The sequence below is a fragment of the Eurytemora carolleeae genome, unplaced genomic scaffold (assembly GCF_000591075.1).
Source record: "Eurytemora carolleeae unplaced genomic scaffold, Eaff_2.0 scaffold1446, whole genome shotgun sequence".
Lineage (NCBI taxonomy): Eukaryota > Metazoa > Arthropoda > Copepoda > Calanoida > Temoridae > Eurytemora > Eurytemora carolleeae.
This window is the reverse complement of record NW_019397335.1, coordinates 37,126-60,845: the sequence shown is the minus strand read 5'-3', so window position 1 is coordinate 60,845 and position 23,720 is coordinate 37,126. Positions and strand designations below refer to the sequence as shown.

General features: G+C 34.1%; 3 protein-coding genes across 3 annotated transcripts; all 3 read left to right on the top strand.

Annotated features, from left to right (window-relative positions):
- The first annotated feature begins 275 nt into the window (after positions 1 to 275).
- Positions 276 to 8,560, top strand: LOC111713588 (carnosine N-methyltransferase). Its single transcript, XM_023488467.1, has 12 exons — positions 276 to 381; positions 535 to 638; positions 2,333 to 2,457; positions 3,273 to 3,325; positions 3,626 to 3,727; positions 4,341 to 4,393; positions 5,113 to 5,230; positions 5,947 to 6,053; positions 6,494 to 6,629; positions 7,074 to 7,140; positions 7,987 to 8,057; positions 8,141 to 8,560. The coding sequence occupies exons 1-12, from the start codon at positions 301 to 303 to the stop codon at positions 8,237 to 8,239; spliced, it is 1,116 nt and encodes a 371-aa protein (XP_023344235.1). The 5' UTR covers positions 276 to 300; the 3' UTR covers positions 8,240 to 8,560.
- LOC111713589 (uncharacterized) lies at positions 8,551 to 16,623 on the top strand. The gene is made up of 9 exons (XM_023488468.1): positions 8,551 to 8,638; positions 9,132 to 9,254; positions 9,740 to 9,843; positions 10,277 to 10,363; positions 11,018 to 11,161; positions 13,130 to 13,237; positions 14,413 to 14,517; positions 15,187 to 15,213; positions 15,722 to 16,623. Exons 1-9 carry the CDS (start codon positions 8,567 to 8,569, stop codon positions 16,158 to 16,160), a joined length of 1,209 nt encoding a protein of 402 aa, XP_023344236.1. The 5' UTR covers positions 8,551 to 8,566; the 3' UTR covers positions 16,161 to 16,623.
- A 305-nt stretch (positions 16,624 to 16,928) lies between these two features.
- On the top strand, positions 16,929 to 23,679 carry LOC111713587 (cytosol aminopeptidase). Its single transcript, XM_023488466.1, has 12 exons — positions 16,929 to 17,072; positions 18,055 to 18,125; positions 18,502 to 18,667; positions 19,219 to 19,347; positions 19,886 to 20,045; positions 20,579 to 20,687; positions 20,993 to 21,253; positions 21,437 to 21,510; positions 21,863 to 22,003; positions 22,556 to 22,635; positions 22,927 to 23,004; positions 23,427 to 23,679. Exons 1-12 carry the CDS (start codon positions 16,940 to 16,942, stop codon positions 23,522 to 23,524), a joined length of 1,500 nt encoding a protein of 499 aa, XP_023344234.1. The 5' UTR covers positions 16,929 to 16,939; the 3' UTR covers positions 23,525 to 23,679.
- Positions 23,680 to 23,720: the final 41 nt, after the last annotated feature.

Here is a 23,720-nt window from a genome sequence, read left to right as displayed (position 1 = left end):
AATAAAGGAACTTAAAACTCGCCACAAACTCTAATTTTTTATCACTTTATTTTTGCAACATCATTGTTAAAACTATTAATATTGCAAAATTTAACTATTAGATCTAACAGAATTTTATAGTTTTCCATCAGGTTGCAAAGATATACGGATTAGAAAATTATTGTTTGTGGCGAATCATCAGTTTCTTTTTGAACAGTTCTACAACAAATGGTAACATTTAATTGTATACATTTTTTTCCCCATCATGTTTTCTTATTTTTGAATTTTCTGAATAAATGTAACAATGGTTGTTTCAGAAAGATGAGTGTTGCTACGGAGATCCCCAGGGCGGAAGTGCCGGAGGTAAAAGAGGAAGAGGCGGAGCGTCTGCATTTTCAAAAGGTAAATTATTAAAAAAGATAAATAAGCTAAAACTTTAAAAAAATTGTATTTGCATTTTACTTTTTCCTGATTTTGGAATTCTTAACTATTTCCAGAAACTAGGAAAAATTTGGATCCACACTTTTAAAATCCCAGAAAGAAAAAATATTTCAGGTTATCAACGCCTTCCGGATCTACAAGAAGCACTCCTTGAATGTGATTCAGAGGAAGGAGAACTATCTAAACCAACTCCCACAAGAACATCAAAAACTGCTCAAGTAAAATCTTTAATTATGAAAATTTAATTATATTTATAATGGGAAACTCTTTGAATCGAGAATATTCTCCGTTGACCAAGGTTGTATGATAAGGTTGGTTACTCTCGATGCGCTCTAATGTACGGAAAATGTCGTCTCCTAAGATAGATAGATAAAAAACTCGTATGACGTTACTCTCGCCTCTCTAATCAGTGACGTCATATGAGGTTTTTATCTATCTATCTTAGAAGACGACATTTTCCGTACATCGGAGCGCATCGCGAGTAACCAAACATATTATACAACCTTGCCCTCGACTAAGATGCAAAATGAAATACAGCAAAAGTTCTTTAAGTTAAAACGATTTCCCCGACCGTGAAATTATTATTTAAACATTTGCTAACCATTGAAATGTCTTAAAATAACGTAGATTAATTTTCACGCTCATATCATATTATGTTAACAATATTTCTTAATAATTTCTTGAATTTAAAATTACAGAAACCATTTAGAAATCTTGTAAAATGCTTTATCGTTAAGAAATGTCCATTGTCCATCCTTGTCGTCGAAAATATTGAGAATTTTAGAAATATGGCTGATTCAACTACCCAATAGCCAGAAATAGTTAAACTATATAAGTTGAACCACATTTCTTATGCGCTGGTTCAAGTTCAAGAGAAGTGATAAAAATAAGTCAATCTATGTCCGAATTTAATGAATTTGAGCCGCGTCTAAAATCCGCCAAAAATCGGTTTCAATTGAGCGCTGGCTTAAATCTTGAAACATTGAATACAATTTTAAGTGAAACCAACCATATTTGAGCCGCGGCTTAGATTTAAGCCGCCGATTAAGTTCTTTAAATTCGGCCTCTAGTTTAACTACCTCTAGCTATTTATTAAATTCGGTCCCAGGTTAGTTAGTTTGTGATAGTCTGCCAATAAATAGAATATGCAGTTTATAATACACTAGCTGAAAGGTCCGGCGTTGCCCGTGGGAAAAAAATTTGAAAAAATAAAAAAATAAAAAAATAAAATGAAATAACTTTAGAATTTTTTAACCTTTAACACGGCCACCCATGAGTGTCCACAAAAAATTTCAGCCCAATCTGTCCAGCCGTTTGGCCGGCTATAGGCAACATATATATATACGAACGTCTTGTTTTGTTATATAGACAAGATGAAAGGCCTGGCGTTGCCCGTGGAAAAAAATTTTGAAAAAAAAAATAAAAATTTTGAAAAAAAATTTCGAATTTCATTTAGCCTATAACACCCCCCGGCCACCCATGAGTGTCCACACAAAATTTCAGCCCAATCGGTCCAGCCGTTTGGCCGGTTAGACGCAACATATATAAATATATATATATATGAATGTCTTGTTTTATTATATAGATTTAAGGGACTGTAAGCGTAATTTTAAGTGATTCATCCTGCAAAGATGGCAATCTCCGATTTACAACGGTACCCTTGAAGCCTTTATGTGGAAGATACAATCGTTTTTCTGACTCGATAGTACGTGTGTGAGTCAAATAATTTCTCCATTGCTTTTTAAAAGCAGTGAATTCGCTAGTGACTTAAAAACAGTTTAAAGAAACTAAGACATTAATATCAAATTCATTCTTGATCACAAAAAGCTTTTAAGGGTCCCGTTGTAAATCGGGCATTGTCACTTTGAATGGAGGATCACTTGAAATTACGGTTACAGTCCCTTTAATGTAGAAAGAACGGATATGGGAGCATGTTGAATGATCTGAAGAGTGCTGTAGATGTAAACAATGAAATAGTTCAGCATATTCTCAAAGATATTGACAATGTATTCGATAATCTCACCCATCAAAGTAAAGGTAACATTAGACCAAATAGGTTCTAGTACAATAGATAGCAACGTAGAATTTGTACACTCTCAGTACAGCTGTATTCTTACGTCACAAGTGTCAACTTAGTTTTTGTGTCCGACAAAATTATTAATAATAGTGATAATTTTAGAATAAAGTGCTTATCTTACAGTAAAATAAGTACAATTTGCTGCGTTCTTTAGTTTATTTTTTACACTTTTTTACTTAATCTTAGAAAAAAAGTCAACCAACGTGAGAAAATTTCGTTTTCCTTATATTTGACACTTGTGACGTCGTTTATAATTGATCCATTGCTCTGTTGCCACCTATTGTACTTGATAATCTATTTGCATTAGACGATTTCACATACGGTGGTAGGCGATAAGATGAATATAATGAAGACGACTTTTTATTTAGGTTTTTATTTGTAACAAGCTTTGTTCGAATTACAAGTTTGCAAGTAATTAAAGAGAAGCTTTTTTAATTGACAGCTTCTCTTTGGTTTTACTTTTTTGTATCCATGCTGTTTAAAAGCTTGATATAAATCAAAATTGAAATCGAAAGTCGTCTTTATTATATTGATATTTCCGCCTACCACCGTACTCCGAGTAAAATTTTAGAAATCATTTAAAAGAAAAATTAGATTTTTTGTAAAAAAAATATTTTCAGTAAACGAAACACAACTTTGAGAAAAAAAATAAAATTTCGTTTTTGTTCTTGCAGAAAATCAATTATAACGTTTTTTTCCAGTGCGAGGGGGGGGGGGCTTCTGATGCTCGGTCATCAATAACCTATTAAATTAAATCAATCAATCAATTTGTTAGGAGAGAAGGATAAACGAACAATGCCTAATGGAGCAGATATGGAGAAGGTCCAGGTAAGAAATTTGTTTACTTCTCATGGATCTGGGATAGAAAACAACTATAAATATGGACCATCTCTTAGGAGACTGTAGACGTAATTTGAAAAGAACCCTTCATTTACAGAGTGTCATGTTCATTTCACAACGGTACGCTGTAAAGCAAAGTCTAAACTGGAAACTCCGTCACATGATTCTGAAAGTTGCGAAGACTATAAATATTATCATCTAAGAAAGAGTTGTGGTTGTTGGACATTTTCAAAACTTTAATAAGATAAAAGAATATTAATGATGTTTTTTTCATGATATTTTGTTTAGTCCTGTTTGAAGCAGCTGGTGAGAGATTGGTCTGAAGCTGGTATAGAGGAGAGAAGTGCGTGTAATAAGAAGATAACTGATAAACTGGCAGTTCTATTCAAGGTTGGTGTAGTGTGTAATGATGGTGTACGTCAGGGGCCTATATTTAAAAAAGTATTAGCCCTCTCTCAAATTTCCTTTTTTATATGGAAAAAAATAAGCAAAGAGATGAAAGTTTTTTTCTTCTCAATTTTAGCTTTTCTATACAAGTTATTTATTTTCCCCATTATGTAAAAAAATTCAGCAATTCGAAAATTCCCGAAGACTTCCCCCCCCCCCCCTGAATTTGAGCTTTTTAGGAAAAAAGCTTTATTTATCCCGGGGGTAACTATTAAATTTTAGCGAAATCATAGAATCCTAGGGGGGGGAATATCGTACAAAATGTCAGTTTCTCACTACCTACCCTGTTGAATAAAAAGTAATCATCTTTGCGTATGAAAATTATCTGTTCAATACTCAATGAATTTAAGTTAAGTTCAAATCCAAAACTTTGTATAACTAGAGAAACAGAAATGGTTCTATTCCGGGCGGGCCGCCCAGCAATAGTCCTCCTATCGGAGTAGTGGAGATATTATCTTTGGAAACGTAAGATCGGAGAGGAGACTCTACTTCTTTGAATGACGGGTTGTCTATTGGTAATAGTTATAGTAACAATGTAGATGTCAATAAATTTTAGGAAGAGGAAAGAGAATCCAAGAAGGTTTTGGTGCCGGGAGCTGGGTTAGGACGGTAAGGTTTAGAAAAACTTCAATATTTTTTTCTTTTTCCAAAAACATTCAATCGTAAAATATTAATAAGCTTTTGCGCTTTTAAAAAAATCAAAAATAAATCCTTGTCTCGATCTTTAAGAAAATACGAAGAAAATGAAATTTATGAAAAATAGACTAGAAATCATTTAAACCATATTCTACTAGAAATCTACTATTTAAATAGATGATAATTCACTAGAAAATAGAAATCTACAGTTCATTCAAACAATATTCTACTAGAAATCTACTATGTAAAGAGATGATAATTCACTAGAAAATAGAAATCTTCAGTTCATTCAAACAATATTCTACTAGAAATCTACTATGTAAAGAGATGATGATTCATTAGAAAGTAGAAATCTACTTTTAATCTATTTGGGTGATATTCTACCAAAAATCTAAACCTTTTTTGGATGATATTCGACCAAAAATCTAAAGCTTATTGGGATAATGTTCTACTAGAAATCTCCTATTTATGCGATAATATTCTACCAAAAATCTAAAGTGTATTTAAAATCGCTATTAGACAAAAATTCAGCAAATTATTAGTTTTTGACTTTTTCCTTGATGATAGTTTTGTTAAGTTTTTATTCCCCGATGTACAGAAACTGTGTAGGATTCTATTTTTCAAACTTTAACGCTTTGAAATCATCAAATAGATAGATTTCTGAAATTATGTTGATTCAACTTGTTCTCAAGGTTGGCATTTGATATTGCCCAGATGGGGTTCGAGTGTCAAGGAAACGAATTCTCTTTGTTTATGCTGTTCACCTCTAATTTTGTTCTCAACAAGTGTACAACTATCAACTCTTTCAAGGTAAACTTCAATGCAGTTTTAATTAGTTAAGTGAAATGAATATTTTTTTGAACTTTTCATTGATTAAAATTAAGTTATTTTGGCCACAAAACGCAAACTTTAGCTCCATAACTTAATTGATTGATTGAACGATGTATCAATTAATTAAATAATTAATTAGTCAAAATTTTATTGATTGATTGATACATATAAATATATATAAAAAACAAAGTTGCAAACAGAAAAAATGTAATTTAAACCGTTGCGTTTTTGGAAAAGAATGTTTGATCAAAATTGATTTAAAAGATTTATTTATTTGCTAAATAACTTATAGGTTTAAAGGTTGATAGGTTGATAGGTTGATAGGTTAATAGGTTAATAGGTTAATAGGTTAATAGGTTAATAGGTTAATAGGTTAATAGGTTAATAGGTTGATAGGTTAATAAGTTGATAGGTTAATAGGTTGATAGGTTAATAGGTTGATAGGTTGATAGGTTAATAGGTTATTAGGTTAATAGGTTAATAGGTTAATAGGTTAATAGGTTAATAGGTTAATAGGTTAATAGGTTAATAGGTTGATAGGTTGGTTGATTGCTTTATATTGCTAGATCTTACCAGTTAGTAAGATTAAATTGATAAATAATAATTGATTGATTGATTGATTGGTTGATAGATTGATTAATTGAGTGAGATTGATCGATTGGCAGGCTGAAAGGTAGATTGATTGATATTTCTAGATCCAACCCTACATTCACAACTTTTGCAACAATATATCTGACGAGGACCAGTTAAAAACTGTTCACTTCCCTGATGTTGATCCTAACCAACTTCCAGAGGACAGAAAGTAAGTTCTCCGGGGGTATTTATTTCATTAACAAATCACCCCCGGCCGCGGGCCCCTCCCCAGTTCATAAGGAATAGTCTCCCATAGCACTAAAACATTTAATCGCTGAATTGTGAAAAATGTTTTCGAAGATTTTGAGAAAAAATCTAAAATAGTTGGCGGTTAAAAGTACTCTTAAAGGGACAGTAAAGGAAAAATGAAAGGGGGTGTCGCGATCAAGAGCTAAAGTGATTAGCTTTCAGCCTATACCCTCTTTCATTTTTCCTTTACTATCCCTTTAAATCAATTTTGTAAACATTTTTTCCCGAGCGAGTATAATTTTTTGTCGAGGTGATTCTTGTCCCTTCACAAGTGTATAAGATCCTAAAGATTTTGGGCTTCGCATAAATATGAATTTCTACAAATTTTGAAATTGTAATAAAATAATTTTTTTTTATCAGGTTTAGCATGGCTGCTGGGGATTTTCTGGAAGTATATAACGAGGCTGAATACGTGAGTAGTCAAGACTGTGTGGCCACTTGTTTTTTTATGGATTGTGCTCATAATATAGTGGACTTCATACAGACAATTCATAAGGTAATATATGGGACTTCATGTAGACAATTCATAAGGTAATATATGGGACTTCATGTAGACAATTCATAAGGTAATATATGGGACTTCATGTAGACAATTCATAAGGTAATATATGGGACTTCATGTAGACAATTCATAAGGTAATATAGTGGACTTCATAAAGGCAATTCATAAGGTAATATATTCGGCTTCATACAGACAATTCAGAAGTTAATATAAGGGACTTCATACAGACAATTCAGAAGGTAAATCAAAAAGACAGTTAATTAAGTATTTAGATCATACAGACAATTCATAAGGCAATAAAGTGGACTTCATGAAGACTCTGAAAAGTGTTCACATGTTTTGTAAATATCGAAATTGAAATATGTCCAAGCCCTATTATATTAATATAATTATGAATTAGTATCATTATTATCATTGTTATTATCATTATTATTTCAGGTTTTAAAACCGGGAGGATACTGGATAAACCTTGGACCTCTTCTCTACCATTTCTCTGATATGCCTGGTCAGTAATTTAACTGTATAGTGCACTGTCTCTTTAAAAGGGAAATGAGGTTGGAAAGGAGTTTGGGAAAGAGTTTTGGAGAGAGTTTAGGAGAAAGAGTTTTGAAAAGAGTTTGAAAAGAGTTTTGGAAAGAGTTTTGGAAAGAGTTTTGGAAAGAGGTTTGGAGAGAGGTTTGGAGAGTTTTAGGAAGAGTTTTGGAAAGAGTTTTGGAAAGAGTTTTGGAGAGAGGTTTGAAAAGAGTTTTGAAAAGAGTTTTGATAAGAGTTTTGAAAGAGTTAGAAAGAGTTTTAGAAAGAGTTTTAGAAAGAGTTTTAGAAAGAGTTTTAAAAAGAGTTTTGGAAAGAGTTTTGGAAAGAGTTTTGAAAGAGGGTTGTAAAGAGTTTTGGACGAGGGTTGTAAAGGGGATTGGGATGGATGTTGGAACGGGGTCGGGGTTGGGATGATACTTACTTGTATGCTTGGAGAGTAGCTGGTGTAGCCCCCGCTAGGGGCATTTAGCAACATCTTTTCCACACAGTCTTCTTCTGGAGATCCTGTCATATTCTCAGTTCATCAGTTCATCTCAGAAGAAGATAGATATTGATCTAGATTTCTTTTAAATATCTTGATATTTTGGGACTCTCTTATTGTGCTGGGTAACTGGTTCCAATCATCAATGCCTCTTTGGGTAAAGAAATTACTTCTGATGGTGGTGTTGGTTTTCCGTTTAGTCAGTCTAGTTCTATCATCTGATTGGTTGCCAAGAGGGTTGGGGAAACAAATAGGAAAAGAAAGGAAAAAAAGCAGGAAAAGTATAAAACCCTCCTTTTTGTTCTTTAATTTTACAAAGTTTTTTTTTCACTTCAGGTGAGACGAGTATAGAACCGAGCTACGACTGTGTCCGTGGAATCATTAAAGATTTCGGATTCGAGATTATGGTAAGAGAAATGTTTTAACTACCTAGTTATTATATTCAATATACAAGTACAGTTCCTTTAATAATCCTTACTCTGTTAAATAGGAGGAGGAGAAGGATATAATGACGACCTACGACCAGAACCCGGCCAGCATGCTTCAGTACTCCTACAAGTCCGTCTACTTCTGCGCCAAGAAGATGTAATCAATCCATCAATCAATCAATCAGTTTGAGATATTTGAATCAAAGGATTAAACTGATTAAAACCCTGATTTGTTAAAATAACTTAAAAACACTGATCTCTAGTCTATTCACTGTCCAAAACGTTAAAGACACCGTAAAAGACTAACGACCCCCGCACCCCCCCCCACTCTCACTTCACCAAAAGAGTTCTTATTCAGTTACATCCCTATTTCACAAACAGGAACGAGAACTATCATTGTGATCCAAAAAAAAAATGTTTACATTTAATGTTCAGTATTCACCGTTGCTATCACGTGACCAGATATCTTCTAATTTTCCAGATGAAATATGTCTGAGAGTTCAGAGGATGAGGCTGCCGAGGTTCAAGGAGATGGAGATGATACTAATGCAATACAACAGGTACAGACAGTGCTCGGACACACATTGTTAAATGTAGTATTTACTAATTTCAAAATATCTATAATTCCTCCGTTTTTTTAGAAAATAGAAACACAATTAAGTTTATCTTCTATCGCTTAAAGATGTTCCTGATGCATAAAATGACGAAAACTAAGTGAATACTAAGCTAAAAACTCAACTTCGTTTTCTATTTTTTATTTCAGTTTTTCTTTAGTTTTCATGAATTCATAATTTAATCCGTAACAAATACTTGTTTCAATCTGATTTATTTTTTTAGTAAATCAATTCGTGCTAAATCTAAATGCAGCAACTATAAAAACTGTTCTTGCGGCCCCATTTTCTCAAATTTTCTTTAAACAAACTTTATCAGATCAAAATATGAATATTACTAGTTAATGGACAAAATTATTTAAGTGTAATGCGTCTTGTAGTCCTTGTAGTCCTGCTCTTTTATTAAACGTTTTGTAATTATCTTTTACAGCTGTTGTTCTAGGTTGGAGAACTTGTATCCATGATAATGAACTCGATCCCTGATGTACCGGTACCTGGAGGAGCTGGAGTTTCTGAACCTCTCCCACCCCTGGACTCATTCCCTAAACCATCACAACAACCCCTGGTACAGTAATTCTATCATCTTCTTTATCTAAACCCGTTTTTCTCTTCTCTTTAACAATGAAATAAAGTATAAAATCGACCAAAAATTATTATTCAATTCTTGGAGTTGGTTTGAGTTGTTCAAATAATCTAAACTTGATCAATAAAAATCCAGCAATTTGACATTGTATGCCATATTATTAAGTGAACCTCTGTTACTTCACATGAGTGCTTTGTTCATATCTTTTTTTCCTTCTCTTATTTATCAATTTATCCCCAGAACTCGGTCCCTTGTTCTAGCTGAAATGTATCCTCAGAAGTTGCCCCTTTTTGGAGTGCATGATCCGTCTCCTCAAGCCTTCAGGTCCCTTAAGTGTTGACGCATTGCCCTATCTTCATTTGTCACTTTTTATTCAGGATTCGCCCATAGCGCTCGGCCTTTCTTGTCCCGGTTCAGGATTTACATCAGTGACAGAACACAAATAGATATCTTAATTATTCTCCTAGACACCCTGTGATCCTGGGACCTGTCCTAGTTCCTTCATAACCGAGGCTAGATCTTTGTTCAGCTACTACCAACATTGTCTTAAACTCATCGAGGTCAGCTCAAGGTACTTTCACTCGGATCTAAACATCGATCATATAATGGAACGACTTTTCGACTTCGTAACTCTCAGAGTTTTAATTTGGCACTCAAGAATGAGAAAAAACAAACTTATTGGTTGCATGTAAGGATTTCAAACAGATCTGCAAAAAAGTGGTGTTTGTAGTAAAAATCAAATTATTTCCAACCGCTGGCCCCAATTTCACTGAAAAACGGGTTTTCTTAAAACAAAAACAAAGAACTTTTGTTTTACATGCTTTAAGGAATTATTCGAATCATATATATATATCATTAAAAACCACTTTTCCTAATACATAGTCATGGTCTATATTTTGGAAATAACTGGTCATCTTATCATTTCTTCGTTTATTTTAGATTCCTCTCTAGCACTGGTCCCTCCCCCTTATTTATTAAACTCAAACCCTCTAATGTTATTTTAGTCCTGGGTTTAATGAATGGGAATGGTTGGATGCCTGTATGGAACGAATGGCAACACATCCTAGAGTATCAGATAAGATGAAAATGAGGTAAGAAACAGGTGTGAGACCGATTTTAAAGAATTTGAGCCGTGGCTCAAATATGAGACGCGGTTCAAACATGGTTGGTTCCACTTGAAATTGTAAGTGTTTCCGAGTTTTGAGCCGGCGCTCAATTGGAACTGGTTTCCGGCGGGTCAGCAACGCGGTTTAAATTCTTTAAGTTCGGCCTCAGTTTTCCTTTTTTTTTGTTGAAGAATAAAATTCCAATCATAAATGTTTAATAAGTGTATTGTAAAATGTAGAAAAATTAAATCCCTTCCAAATATATCAAATATTTTGTAATAAAATTTTCTAGTGTTAATAAATCTTGGGAAATGATATATATAAGTAAAATGACAAATTTTAATTTTACCACCCCCTCCCTCTTTTTACAGAAGTACAATTTTTTCCTCAAAAACGACGTCAATTTTTTATTTTTGAAAAACTTTAGATTAAAATAGAAACTAGTTAAATCATAATAACTAAGTTTGTTTTTAATCTTTGTGAAGAAACAATCTCAAGAACTGACTATGGTCAACCCAGACCGAAATATATTTTCAATAAATGTGGAACTAATATCTACTTTGTTACTCTACAGAGGTTTGGTCCATCACCATAACCGAATTTTAAATCTAAAAATAATAGTCCTCAATATTTCTCCAGATACTTCCTGCACAACAAGGACAACGCTGAAACCTTCCGTCTGATCCAGAAGAGGTTCAAGCTCAACCTTGACGAACAGTTCTACATGGGGAAGATGAATCTTCTTCATATTGCTTGTGACTCAGGATGGGCAAACTTAGCCAGGGAATAGTCAACTTTTTCTTATGACTGGTTGAATTTTGGAAGTGAAAACGATAATTAGTAACATGTATCAATGTACAGGGGTGGATACAGGATTTAAGCTAGGGGGGGTGCAGGAATTTTTAAGTACCCAAAAAATGTGCAAGTAGGAACTAAAATGTGGAGCGCCTTAGGTGAAAATTTTGTTTAACCTGATGGACCTTAAAAGGGTCAAAATGAAAGATTAAAGACTAAAAAATATATTATTAATTTATCACACATTACAGTTTATTAAGATAGATATTTGCCTGTTTTGCATTTTGTTTTTAAAAAGCTTTTTGCATCAAAACAAAAAACTGGTATAAGAAAACAAAGGAGTTCTGCTCCGGCCACTTCAGCATTCCAACAGTCCAACAATTATGGAGCCACCAAAGGATGTATGGTCTGAAACTGGCTCTTACTTGTTTAAAAAATTTTAACAGCTCCAACTGGCTTTGTTTATTTTTTGTATTTTTTATTGAAAAATCCAACTGATTTCTGAGAAAAACCTAGGATGATCATTTTGGAAAGTTGAGAGACTTAAAGAGTTTACTTGTTTACTTGAAGTCTTGAATCAAGCGCCCCACTGATAGGGACATTGTAGAGCCAGGAGTTGCCGACCATAGCAGCGATGAATGGGATGTAGGGTTCAATCTGGTCTTGTCCACAGTAGGACTATATGTCCTAGTAAATACTTACTTTTAGTAATAGTAAATAATTAATTAAAAAAAAACTGGAGGTATAAGATTTATACATTTGAGTTAATATATAAATAAATGTATTACTGAAAATTTTTGAATCCCGAATAGTTGATACTAATTTTAATACAGGGAAAGTAATATATAAATTGTGAATGACTAAAAGATTAAAAAAAACAACTCAAATCTTCAGTTTTCTCAAAACTAAAATTCGAACTGCAAGCTTAAGGATAACTAAAAACATATCTTTCCGAGTAATTTCTTTTTGTTCTTAACTTGCATTATGTTCCTATTATTGACATTGAATATTATTTCTATTTCATGTACAGCACAAATGACAATTTTTTCGCATATGTATGTGTTGATCATCATTTCATGTTTTAGTTTTTTAATATTTGTTCGGAATTCCTAGTTCTTCCATTTTTTTCCTAACTTGTAACTTATTGTTCCTATTTGTGTTCCTATTTATGTTCCTATTCCTAATAGTGTGTCCTTAGATTACTTTACTTGACTTCTGTAGTGATTCTCAGCAGTCCCGTTGGGACTAAATCCTTTAGTTTTGTTTATTGCCTAACAATATTTTTATTGTTCCTTAGATTATGTATTTCATTTTTTGTTCTTATGTTCTTAATGCATGCATGAAACTGGGTACAAAAGATGAAATAAATTAAGAAAATTATGTTAGCAAATTGGGAACATTTTTTCCCTCAAAATCTCAGAGCACTCCCCTGAGTCCGTCAGGGGGGTGCAAAGGTACCCCCGCACCCCCCCCCCCTCCCCTGTATCCGTCCTGTCAATGTAGCAAAATATCTTAAATGAGATAAACTTAAAAAGTTATCTTACTATTCTAACAAGAGTTAAAGGTAGATTTTCCGCTTTAAGTAAGTAATTATTTATTTATATAATACAACAAGAACAGACAAAATTAAATGTTTCAGGAGAAAATGTTTAAAATCATTAAAAATAGGGGTTGTAGGAATATTTCCCCCCAAATTTTAAAAAGAAGGAAAGGAAAAGGACAGTTACATTTTTATTGTTTACATTACATTTATTATCACTGGTGGTGGATTGTTAGGATTTTTCGATCATGAACTAACAACTTTTAAGAAAATAAAATAAGTTTTCAGGTTTGTGAAAAAGAAATAGGTTTTTCACAAAACGGGCATTTATAATGATCAAACTAAAACTTGCTTGCGCCAAAATCCTCTAATAATTTACATCACAGTACAATGTTTTTATATTGACTATTGATCAGAGAACTTGTATTGGTTGAAGGTATGGATGTAAACCTACCCTGTCCTAGTATCAACATGAGACCTGGAAACCTTACTCCTCTCATGCTGGCCAGCGGAGCAGGGCACAGGTAGAGATCTAGTAGTGGAGCAGGACACAGGTAGAGATCTAGTAGTAGAGCAGGACACAGGTAGAGATCTAGTAATAGAGCAGGGCACAGGTAGAGATCTAGAAGTAGAGCAGGACACAGGTAGAGATCTAGGGCACAGGTAGAGATCTAGTAGTGGAGCAGGACACAGGTAGAGATCTAGTAGTAGAGCAGGACACAGGTAGAGATCTAGTAATAGAGTAGGGTACAGGTAGAGATCTAATAGTAGAGTAGGGCACAGGTAGAGATCTAGTAGTGGAGTAGGACACAGGTAGAGATCTAGTAGTGGAGCAATGTAGAGATCTAGTAGAGCAGGACGCAGGTAGAGATCTAGTAGTGGAGTAGGACACAGGTAGAGATCTAGTAGTGGAGCAATGTAGAGATCTAGTAGAGCAGGACGCAGGTAGAGATCTAGTAGTGGAGTAGGACACAGGTAGAGATCTAGTAGAGCAGGATACAGGTAGAGATCTAGTAGAGCAGGACACAGGTAGAGATCTAGTAGTGGAGCAGGAAACAGGGAGAGATCTAGTAGTGGAGCAATGTAGAGATCTAGTAGAGCAAGACGCAGGTAGAGATCTAGTAGTAGATCAGGAAAACGGGTAGAGATCTAGTGTTTGAGCAATGTAGAGATCTAGAAGTAGAGCAGGACACAGGTATAGGTCTAGTAGTAGAGCAGGACACGGGCAGAGATTTAGCAATAGAGCAGGACACAGGTAGAGGTCTAGTAGTAGAGCAGGACACGGGCAGAGATCTAGCAAAAGAGCAGGACAAAGGTAGAGGTCTAGTAGTAGAGCAGGACACAGGTAGAGATCTAGTAGTAGAGTAGGACACATGTAGAGATCTAGTAGCAGAGCAGGACACAGGTAGAGATCTGTTAGTAGAGCAGGACACATGTAGAGATCTAGTAGCAGAGCAGGACACAGGTAGAGATCTAGTAGTAGAGTAAGACACAGCTAGAGGTCTAATAGTAGATCAGGACCCAGGAAGAGATCTAGTATTAGAGCAGGACACAGGTAGAGATCTAATAGTAGATCAGGACCCAGGTAGAGATCTAGAAGTAGAGCAGGACACAGGTAGAGCAGAGAGTAAAACATATAATAGAATTTATTCATGGAAGTGTATTGATTCTAGGTAGGATAAAATATGTTTGTATTCAGGAATGTTGTTGAGGTTCTGGTTCAGAGAGATGACTTAATCCTGGACCAGAGAGATAAAGAAGGATTCACAGCTTTATTTCACGCTTGTAATCATGGAACTAACAGGCATGTTTTCACTCATCAGAGGTTTATATTACTGATTCACAACCGTATCCTTTAAACCATTGGGTTTCCTAGTTTTTCTATGGGAAAATTGATTATTTTCAATTGTGGTTTCTCTACAAAAGTAGCTTGCGTATTTATGCTATAGAAACTAAGAAGATTGTAAGAAGTAAACACTTTTCAAAATATATCAAAGGATGTATCATCCATATTGTAATTCAGATAAAGGATTAAAGGTTACCGTTATGAATCCGTCAGGCTACTCGTAAAATAGAGAGTTAATTTAAATTATGTCTTCAAACCCTTTTAGCTCAAACGTAAGAGATACTTTGTTTTAAATAAAAGGTTTTATACTGATCAGTGTATTTGAGAAATATAAAACAGCTGATTGAAATCAAGGAATCTATACACTAGGAACCTCAAGATCTTTATAAAATGTTTATATAAACATTGCACTGGAATTTTTGTGAGGAATAAAAAAAATCATTTTGGGACTGTTTTGTTTACATTCTACACAGAAAGTGCAGTACACTTACTTGGTCAGCATTTTTAAATAAAAAACATCAGATTCTTTAATTGTATACGAATTGTTTGAAATGTATGAACATTGAATTAAATATTCAAACTTTTCCTACTTTGTAAATGTTCTAATAAAATCCTCGAATGTTTTAGGGTTGGAGATCAGCATGGATATTTCAGGTAAATTAATATTAATTCAATGAATTTTTTTTCTTCATAATTTTGTTTTGTGGGGGGGGGGGTGGTGGCTCTATAATGTTAGCTACGTTTTTAAAACCAGTTTAAAGCCCAGCACCTGAAAATGTGAAAAGAATTTCTTAAAAGTATTATTAAAGACACGAAATCAAATATTTTATTCACTGTACATCAAAGGTATTGTCTTGAGGGGTACATTTTCTTACAGATCAAGTCCAATTGAGTTTAAAAGGGGTGTATACTGTACAATTGAGGAAATAAATGATTTCTAAGGGAATTATCACAAATAAAGGGTTGTTTAAAAAGTATTCAAAGGGAGTGAAAAAACTTGCCGGACGTTTTTCTATATATCATCAAACCCATTTCCCCCCCTGAGCTGGGGTGTAATTCTTGAAATGAAATACCCCTGGAACTTGACTGTACTTTCATTGATCGGATTGAATTGTTTTGAAAATATGTTTGATCCCTATTCTTCAACATAAATATATTTTAGACGGCTTTGGTCTTGGGACCTAAGTGCGGAACAGCTCAACAGTATGGAACGAATAGCGCGAGAAAATTCTCAAGATATTCTTAGAATTCTAATAATAAACGGCAGTGATCTCAACGCCAAGGACAATACTGGCGCTACAGTGCTCTATCGCGCGAGCACGGTGGAAAACTTTCAGGACGTGATCAAGTTCCTACTAGAGGTCGGCTGCAGGGTTACACAGAATAATCTCAGCTGGATCAGGGTTAAGAACCCCGACCTCACAGAGTTGGTCGAATCAGAACTTCAAAATCCGCGCAGTTTGATGCGTCAGAGTAGACTCGTCTTGTGGAAGTGTTTACGCAATTCAAGTTCAAAACAGAAATTTTATTCAAAACTAGAAAGGTTGGGAGAAAACAATGGACTTCCGTTTGTTCTAATAGATTATCTAAACTGCAGATGAAAAAGAAGTGTATCATTATATAATGTCTTAATAAATCCAACCCTAAGAGATAAAATTATTCTGTAAGGGGAAGCCAAACATTTGTCTCTTTTTTATAATGTTGTGATGTAAATTGTAAATTTTCTTTATTATTTATTTCTATCAAAAATTATGACTTAATGAAAAAATACCAATGAAAAAATACCACAGACAGTGTGGGTTTCCAATTTATTTAAGTTATTATTGTTATTATTCTGTACATTGCTGTCGATATTGACAGCTTCTCTGTAAATTTAATTTAATTTATAAAATGTAGTTAACTTATTTAAGGGACTGTGGACTTAATTCCAAGTGACTCTCCAGTTGTAGAATGGCATGTTCGATTCAAGATTGATGTGGATCCTTTTAACCCTTAGTCCGATCAGAGATGAATATTAACCTTTTCTTTTTTTTCTCCTCTAAAAATTGATATTTTTAATTAAAAGGAGAAAATTAAGAAACGTGTCAGATTTGAACACGTGGAGTAAGTTTGCTAATCACACTCCGAAGAGCCGCTCTTTTGCTATAGAGACATTGAAGGAAACTGTCCTAATTCAACATGGTTTAAGATAGAAAATATTCGTTGTGAATTGAACATGCCCCTCCGTGAATGAAGGATCTTTTGAAATTCCGTTTACAGTCCTTTTCAATTTATTGATTGATAAACTACGGAAACTAAATTTTTCTTTGTCAGTGAAATCAAAATTTGTAAAAAAAAAAGTTGAAACTCTCAAGATACTAAATTTCAGATGCTGCTGAAAATGCGAGGCTGCTTACGGGGAGTAGGAGAGAGCAGCAGACTCCTGTATACTTTAGCTGCTGGAGAGCAGCCTGCTGTAGTTGTTGGGGTGCATCATGGAGAAGCAGACAACACGTTCACACTCACACCAGCAGGTTCATGTTCATTCTTTATCATTAAGTAGAATTCAGAGCAGGTTCATGTTCATTCTTTATCATTAAGCAGAATTCAGAGCAGGTTCATATTTATTATTTATCATTAAGTAGAATTCAGAGCAGGTTAATGTTCATTCTTTATCATCAAGTAGAATTCAGAGCAGGTTCATATTTATTATTTATCATTAAGTAGAATTCAGAGCAGGTTCATGTTCATTCTTTATCATCAAGTAGAATTCAGAGCAGGTTCATATTTATTATTTATCATTAAGGAGAATTCAGAGCAGGTTTATATTTATTATTTATCATTAAGTAGAATTCAGAGCAGGTTCATGTTCATTCTTTATCATTAAGTAGAATTCAGAGTAGGTTCATATTTATTATTTATCATTAAGTAGAATTCAGAGCAAGTTCATATTTATTATTTATCATCAAGTAGAATTCAGAGCAGGTTCATATTTATTATTTATCATCAAGTAGAATTCAGAGCAGGTTCATTCTCTATTGCCAATCTTTTTTTAAGGGACCCACTCGATTCGGTAAAGGCATTTTAACGAAATTTCATGATTATTGTTTCCTCTTTTAGTTTTAAATATTAAAGTCTGCTTTAAATTGGTTATTTTCATTCTTTGTTGTAAACTCCCTTAAAAATAAATAAATACTGCTTTGATTTATTAATCTCGAGTAATAACATTTTCTTATGTCCTGGCGAAAAATCTCTTAATTAGTAACCAGGAAAATTTTAGTCGTTTTTTACGTCTTTTTTTCCAGGAAATATCACATAAGATATCGTAGTTTGTAACTGATTATTCCTAAGAATATCCCGTGCTCAAACTGATTATTCCTAAGAATGTCCCGTGCTCAAACTGATTATTCCTAAGAATGTCCCATGCTCAAACTGATTATTCCTTAGCGACAAAGTTTATAATAATCATTCCAAAAAGTGCTGAAAACTTCAGTACCATAATTTATTGATAATTAGGAGAAAAATTAGATGCATTAGCTAGCGGAGAAATTAGTTCTCGTTTACTCAACTCTGGATCATTACTCAAGGTACTACATTTTAACGGAGAAATTTTTGTTGACTTTTTAAAAATCGATTTCATAATCTGTTAAAAAATTTTAATTAACTTAATTGCATAGAGTAATCAATATGGTTTAAGAAATTGTGTTAGAATGTTAAGATAAAGTGAGTTATTTTTTTCAATAAATTATTTTGATGAGCCAGATGTGGCCTATGATAAGCCAGAAGCTGCCGAACATAGCAGTGTTGATTGGCATGTATTGTTTAATCCAATCCTGATCATATTAGGACTTAGTCCTAGTTCCTATATACATTAGTTTTTAAAGTTATTTTAAGTCAAAAAAAAAAAAACATATTTTTTGCACTTTTCCGCAATGTTTTTTAATTTCATATTGTGTACTGTAGGGTGGTAGCTGGCGGTTGGTTGGTAAGGTGCACCCTGACCTGGGTCAGGTAGTAGCTGTAGGGTTGGGTAAACCTAGTGGAGTACAGGACGAGGAAAACATAGATATGGATCGGGAATCTGTCAGGAAAGCTGCTGCAGCCGGAGTCAGAGCTGTCACAGATTTAGGTAGGCTATACAGGGTGTCTCACGAAACATGACAATTTGGAGAGAAGAATGGAAGATCGTCTTTGATATTTTAGTAGATTACGACATAACAACTTAAATTCTTGGGTCAACAATCAGAAAAATTACCCTTTTCCTAGCATTTCCTAAATATATTTGCAATTTCCAATGTTCTAAATTATTATTTAACAAGAAAACTTGATGTGCTTCAAATGTGTATATTCAATGAAATTCGAATTGAATAATCGTTACATTTTACCATTTTATGTTGATGAAAGGGACTGTAATTTTAAATGACACTTCTGATCTGGTTTTTGTTTAAAAAAATATTATTTTCATTTCTGGGTTCCTTACAAAAGTGAATTAAGCATTTCTTGCTTGTGAAACAATGGAGAAATTATCAGAATTTAACACTTATTAAGTTAAAAAACGACACCTACTTAACAGATAAGGGTGTCAAGGGAACTATTGTGAATCAGACATGCCCTTCTTTTTTAAAATGAAGGGCCACTTAAAACTTGAAGTTACTTACTGAGTCCTGAACTTTATCTTAGGATTAAAGGAAGTTCAGATTGAGAATTTTGGAGACTGTGAGGCAGCAGGGGAGGGGGCAACCTTGGCAAACTGGGCTTTTGATAGATTTAAAGCAGAGAAGAAGCCTCGACCAGCAGTAACCCCGCTAGGTTAGTAACAGAAAATAGGTCGCCAGGGGTAAAAACAAACAATTTCTTCAAAAGCCATCCCCCCCCCCCCCGCGAGGTTTGTGCACTTTTAAAAGATTATTATTACTAAATTATAGTTTGTAGAGGACATTTTTTCTTTTAATACTAAATAACTTTTTCTACACAATCCCTGAATACACCTGAGGTGTATTCAGGGAGGGGGAGGCTATCGGGGCTCAGCCCCCTCCCTGGACCAGCAAAAGAAAAAAATTTTATACCCCCCTGGACAAATTCTTGAATAAGTCCCTGAAGCCCACCTCACCGTTGCGTGAAATTACTTACCTAAGTATCAATAAGACAAAACTGAAAATATAACTTTCCAAATAATATTTAATCCAAAGTATTGCGATTCATGTAATATTTTTTAATCTTTGTCAATAAAAACACCAAAAAAAAAAAAAATCTAAAAAATTTTGGTAAAGAAATTGAAATTTCGATATTGTGTTTGAAAGAAAAAGCATTAGTTGTGTGAAGAGAAACTTGAATTGAATTTATTTAGATTCGTTTACTGAAGAATGGTTGAACGGAGTAAGGTTGGGAAGTGCCCAAAACTTTGCAAGAGACCTGATGGAGTGCCCCGCCAATCATCTTACACCAACTCTATTCGTAGCAGAGGTCATTCAACAGATGAAAGGTCTTCCGGTCAATATAGAAGCCAGGTACAAGAGTCTTGGAAATATTGTCTTGAAATACCCCCCTCCTTAAAAAAAATGTTCCCCGTAATATATGGTGAATGTTAATGGTTTTGTGAGGGAAAAAGCTTGTATTGTGGAAAACTCATCTTTTTTCACAAAAGCTTAGGAAATAGTTCCTAAAAATGACAAACCCTCGGGAAAATAAAATAAGATTTAAAGTCGACGATGAAAAAATGGTCTCACATTTAAAGGTTTAATCATCATCATTTCCTACTTTCAGGAATTAAAAAAAATTTATGCTAATGAACTATAATTAAATTTAAATTTATCTGTTAGCCTTGAGTAAAATTTGAAATCCAAATCTCGCAAAGTTTTTCATTCTCATTGGCTGATTTAAAAAAAAATCGACGGGCCATAAACTTTTCCTTGTGTCTTGTAAGTTACCACAAAAATTTAGGCCTGATCGGTTCAGTCTTTTAGACGTTTATTGGACACAAAGAAAGAAACAAAAGACAAGCGAAGAATATTAATAAAATATTAAGTTTTGATTTACTCAGGGATCAGAGTTGGGCGGAGAAGATGGGAATGGGATCATTTCTGAGTGTATCTCGAGGATCTAGTGAACCTCCGATGTTTCTAGAGATGAGTTTTCTTAACGGAGTCAAGGAAATTCTCAATTCATATTAGTTTCAGGTTGTCGCATGATAATTTTACATTTTGAAACAGAAGAACACATAAAATATTTTTATTTCCACTTTAGTCCCATATATTTAACAATTATATTTCCGTGCTTCTATTGCCACACTTCGCAAATTTATTTTGCCCCCCCCCCCCCCCAGTCCCCACCTAGATTATCTCCTGAGTCTGCGTCAAATATCTTAACTTAAAAAAATGTTGCTTTCATTGGATTTTAATATAAATATATTTTTTCATTTTAAAAAAATATTTTTCTGAATTGTAAATTTTACTAGGACGCAGATCCGATAGTATTGGTAGGCAAAGGGGTTACCTTTGATACCGGCGGTATCTCTATCAAACCCTCCGCCAAGATGGATAAAATGAGGGCGGATATGGGCGGAGCGGCGACCGTAACTGCGACCCTGAAAGCTGTGGCGGAGGCGGCTTTGCCGGTTAATCTAATAGTGTTGGTTCCTCTGACTGAAAATATGCCGGGGGGTAGAGCAACTAAACCCGGAGATGTCGTCACTGCTATGAATGGAAAAACTATTCAGGTTTTAAATAATTTTAACAAATTTAACATAAACTTTTTTATTTGCCATGTTGATTTTTAGGTTAATTTTTTATTTTTATTCATTTTGAATTCATTAATATTAGGTTAAATTGAATTTGAATAGTTCATAATGGTTTGAGTTAATTTTGTAAGATATTTACAAACATAATATTGATTTTTGCAGGTTGATAATACTGATGCAGAAGGAAGACTAATTCTTGCAGATGCGCTAACTTATGCTGATAAATTTAACCCTCGGTAGGATTTTATTTCCAGGGTCATTTTAAGTGGTTCAGTTAATTTCAGGAGTACCATCAACTTAACTATTCAAAAACAAGTTTACTTTTAACCTTTATCCGAATAACTATGTCCCCAAACTACTAGGGTTTATTTAGAATTCGCCAAACTTTCAAAATCAATTTCTAAAATAAACCCTGTTACCAAGTTAACATTTTAAAATGAAAGAACATCAACTACGATACTTTCATTTCTTCCCACCATAAAAATATGCTGTTGTAAATAACTTAGAATTATGCTTGTTTAACAACAAGGTTTAGTTTAGGAAATTACCTCCCGCAATCTTTTTAGAAATAATATTATCTTTATTTAGATGTGTATTAGATGTAGCAACTCTAACCGGAGCTATGATGGTTGCGCTAGGAACAGGAGCTACCGGAGTATTCTCAACCTCATCAAAGGATTTTGATGTTCTCTCAGCCGCAGGACGGAAAACCGGAGATAGAGTTTGGAGGAAATATATTATTGAATTTCATGACCGACCATATTTTATTCTAGCTTTTTATCATTTTACCGATTTTCGTTCTAATAATACTCAATTTTGGCTCCTTAACTCCTTAAACCCCATTACACTCAAGCTTTCTAAACCCTACTCCAGTCTAGTTTCTGAACCCCTACTCCAGTAAAACATTTCCCATACTCTAGTCTAAGTCTATTTCCTAATTCTAATACATTGTAGCTTCCTTTTTTACTTTAATTCAATCTAGCTTCTATAATTCATTTTAGCTTCTAAATCTATAGTATAGCTTCTTAAACCCTAATTAAGTATAGCAGAGCTTAATCTTAAACCCTATCCCAGTCTATAGCTACTTTAACCCTACGTCAGTCTAGCTTCTTTACCCCCATCCCAGCCTATTTCTCAAAACCTACTCCAGTTTAGTTTCTTAAACCCTACTGCAGTCTATCAACTAAACCCTACTATATTCTGGCTCATTGAGCCCTAATCCCTATTTTATTTTAGCTTGCAAATCTCATTAAATTTTGAATTCAATGATATGTTTTCTAGGATGCCTTTATGGCAGCACTATACACAACAGATGAAAAAATCTCCATTAGCTGACCTTAACAATATCAGCCTTACACCAGGTCAGTTTCAGTACTTCAGGTCACAGTTCGAAACTTGTGAACTCTTAATTCGTTCTCAAAGCGCACAGCCGATTTCCCGGCCCGGCCCTGTCGGTTTGATTTCGGTCTATCCCAGAAATTAAAATTAAATAATTCAATTTTTAGTTCACCTTTCGGAATTCGAGCTCAGCGCTAAGCTCTATCTTAATAAAAGTTCACATCGTTCACATCTGAACTAAAAATTACAGTGATACCGAAAAAAAACATTGGAATAAATATTGTAGTTAATCAAACATTAATTATTTTGTGTAGGAGGGGGCGCCTGTACAGCTGCCGCTTTTCTTAAAGAATTCACAAGTTGTAAAAACTGGATGCATCTTGATATTGCAGGTATTCATTTTTAGGAGATGTGGAAAATTGTACTTTTTTCAATATGAGATGCAAGTACACATGAAAGTTATGACACAGTCCAAACTGAATTTTAAAACTAAAATTAAATAATGATAATGAGTTAGTTCTTTGATGATACTCCATGGGACTTTCAACGCAATTTCAAGTGACCATCCATTTATGGAGTCACATAATCGATTCACAACTGAACCTGGTGATAATATTAAACCTTTGCTGAGCAGAAATGGAGATATCTTTTTTTTCAATCTAATAATGTTCATTTTCAATTGCTGGTTCTTTCGTAAAGTGACCTTTAGCAGCAAAGATGTATATTAACACAATTCCTTACTTTTGATAACAGTAAAACAAGTTTAGGGGTAGAATTACAGTTTGAAAGAAATGATGACTTGAAATTAATCTAGGAGTAATGGAGAATGAAGGAGCTGTTTCCTATATGGGATCTGGGATGTCGGGTAGACCTACCAGAACACTCTTCCAGTTCGTCAAGGACCTACAGTAGGAATCAGGACGTCAAGAACCTACAGTAGAAATTAGGTGGTCAAGAACCTACAGTAGAAATTAGGTCGTCAAGAACCTACAGTAGGAATTAGGTGGTCAAGAACCTACAGTAGAAATTAGGTGGTCAAGAACCTACAGTAGAAATCAGGTCGTCAAGAACCTACAGCAGAACTATCGACCATGTTTTGAGCCCTCAG

Coding starts and splice junctions, on each gene's coding strand:
- LOC111713588 (XM_023488467.1), top strand. CDS start 301: ATGAGTGTTGCTACGGAGATCCCCAGGGCGGAAGTGCCGGAGGTAAAA. Junction 382..534: donor AGCGTCTGCATTTTCAAAAG/GTAAATTATTAA, acceptor AAAATATTTCAG/GTTATCAACGCCTTCCGGAT. Junction 6,630..7,073: donor TCATACAGACAATTCATAAG/GTAATATATGGG, acceptor TTATTATTTCAG/GTTTTAAAACCGGGAGGATA.
- LOC111713589 (XM_023488468.1), top strand. CDS start 8,567: ATGTCTGAGAGTTCAGAGGATGAGGCTGCCGAGGTTCAAGGAGATGGA. Junction 9,255..9,739: donor AACCATCACAACAACCCCTG/GTACAGTAATTC, acceptor TTATTCTCCTAG/ACACCCTGTGATCCTGGGAC. Junction 13,238..14,412: donor GCCAGCGGAGCAGGGCACAG/GTAGAGATCTAG, acceptor GTTTGTATTCAG/GAATGTTGTTGAGGTTCTGG.
- LOC111713587 (XM_023488466.1), top strand. CDS start 16,940: ATGCGAGGCTGCTTACGGGGAGTAGGAGAGAGCAGCAGACTCCTGTAT. Junction 21,254..21,436: donor TGAATGGAAAAACTATTCAG/GTTTTAAATAAT, acceptor TGATTTTTGCAG/GTTGATAATACTGATGCAGA. Junction 22,636..22,926: donor CAATATCAGCCTTACACCAG/GTCAGTTTCAGT, acceptor TATTTTGTGTAG/GAGGGGGCGCCTGTACAGCT.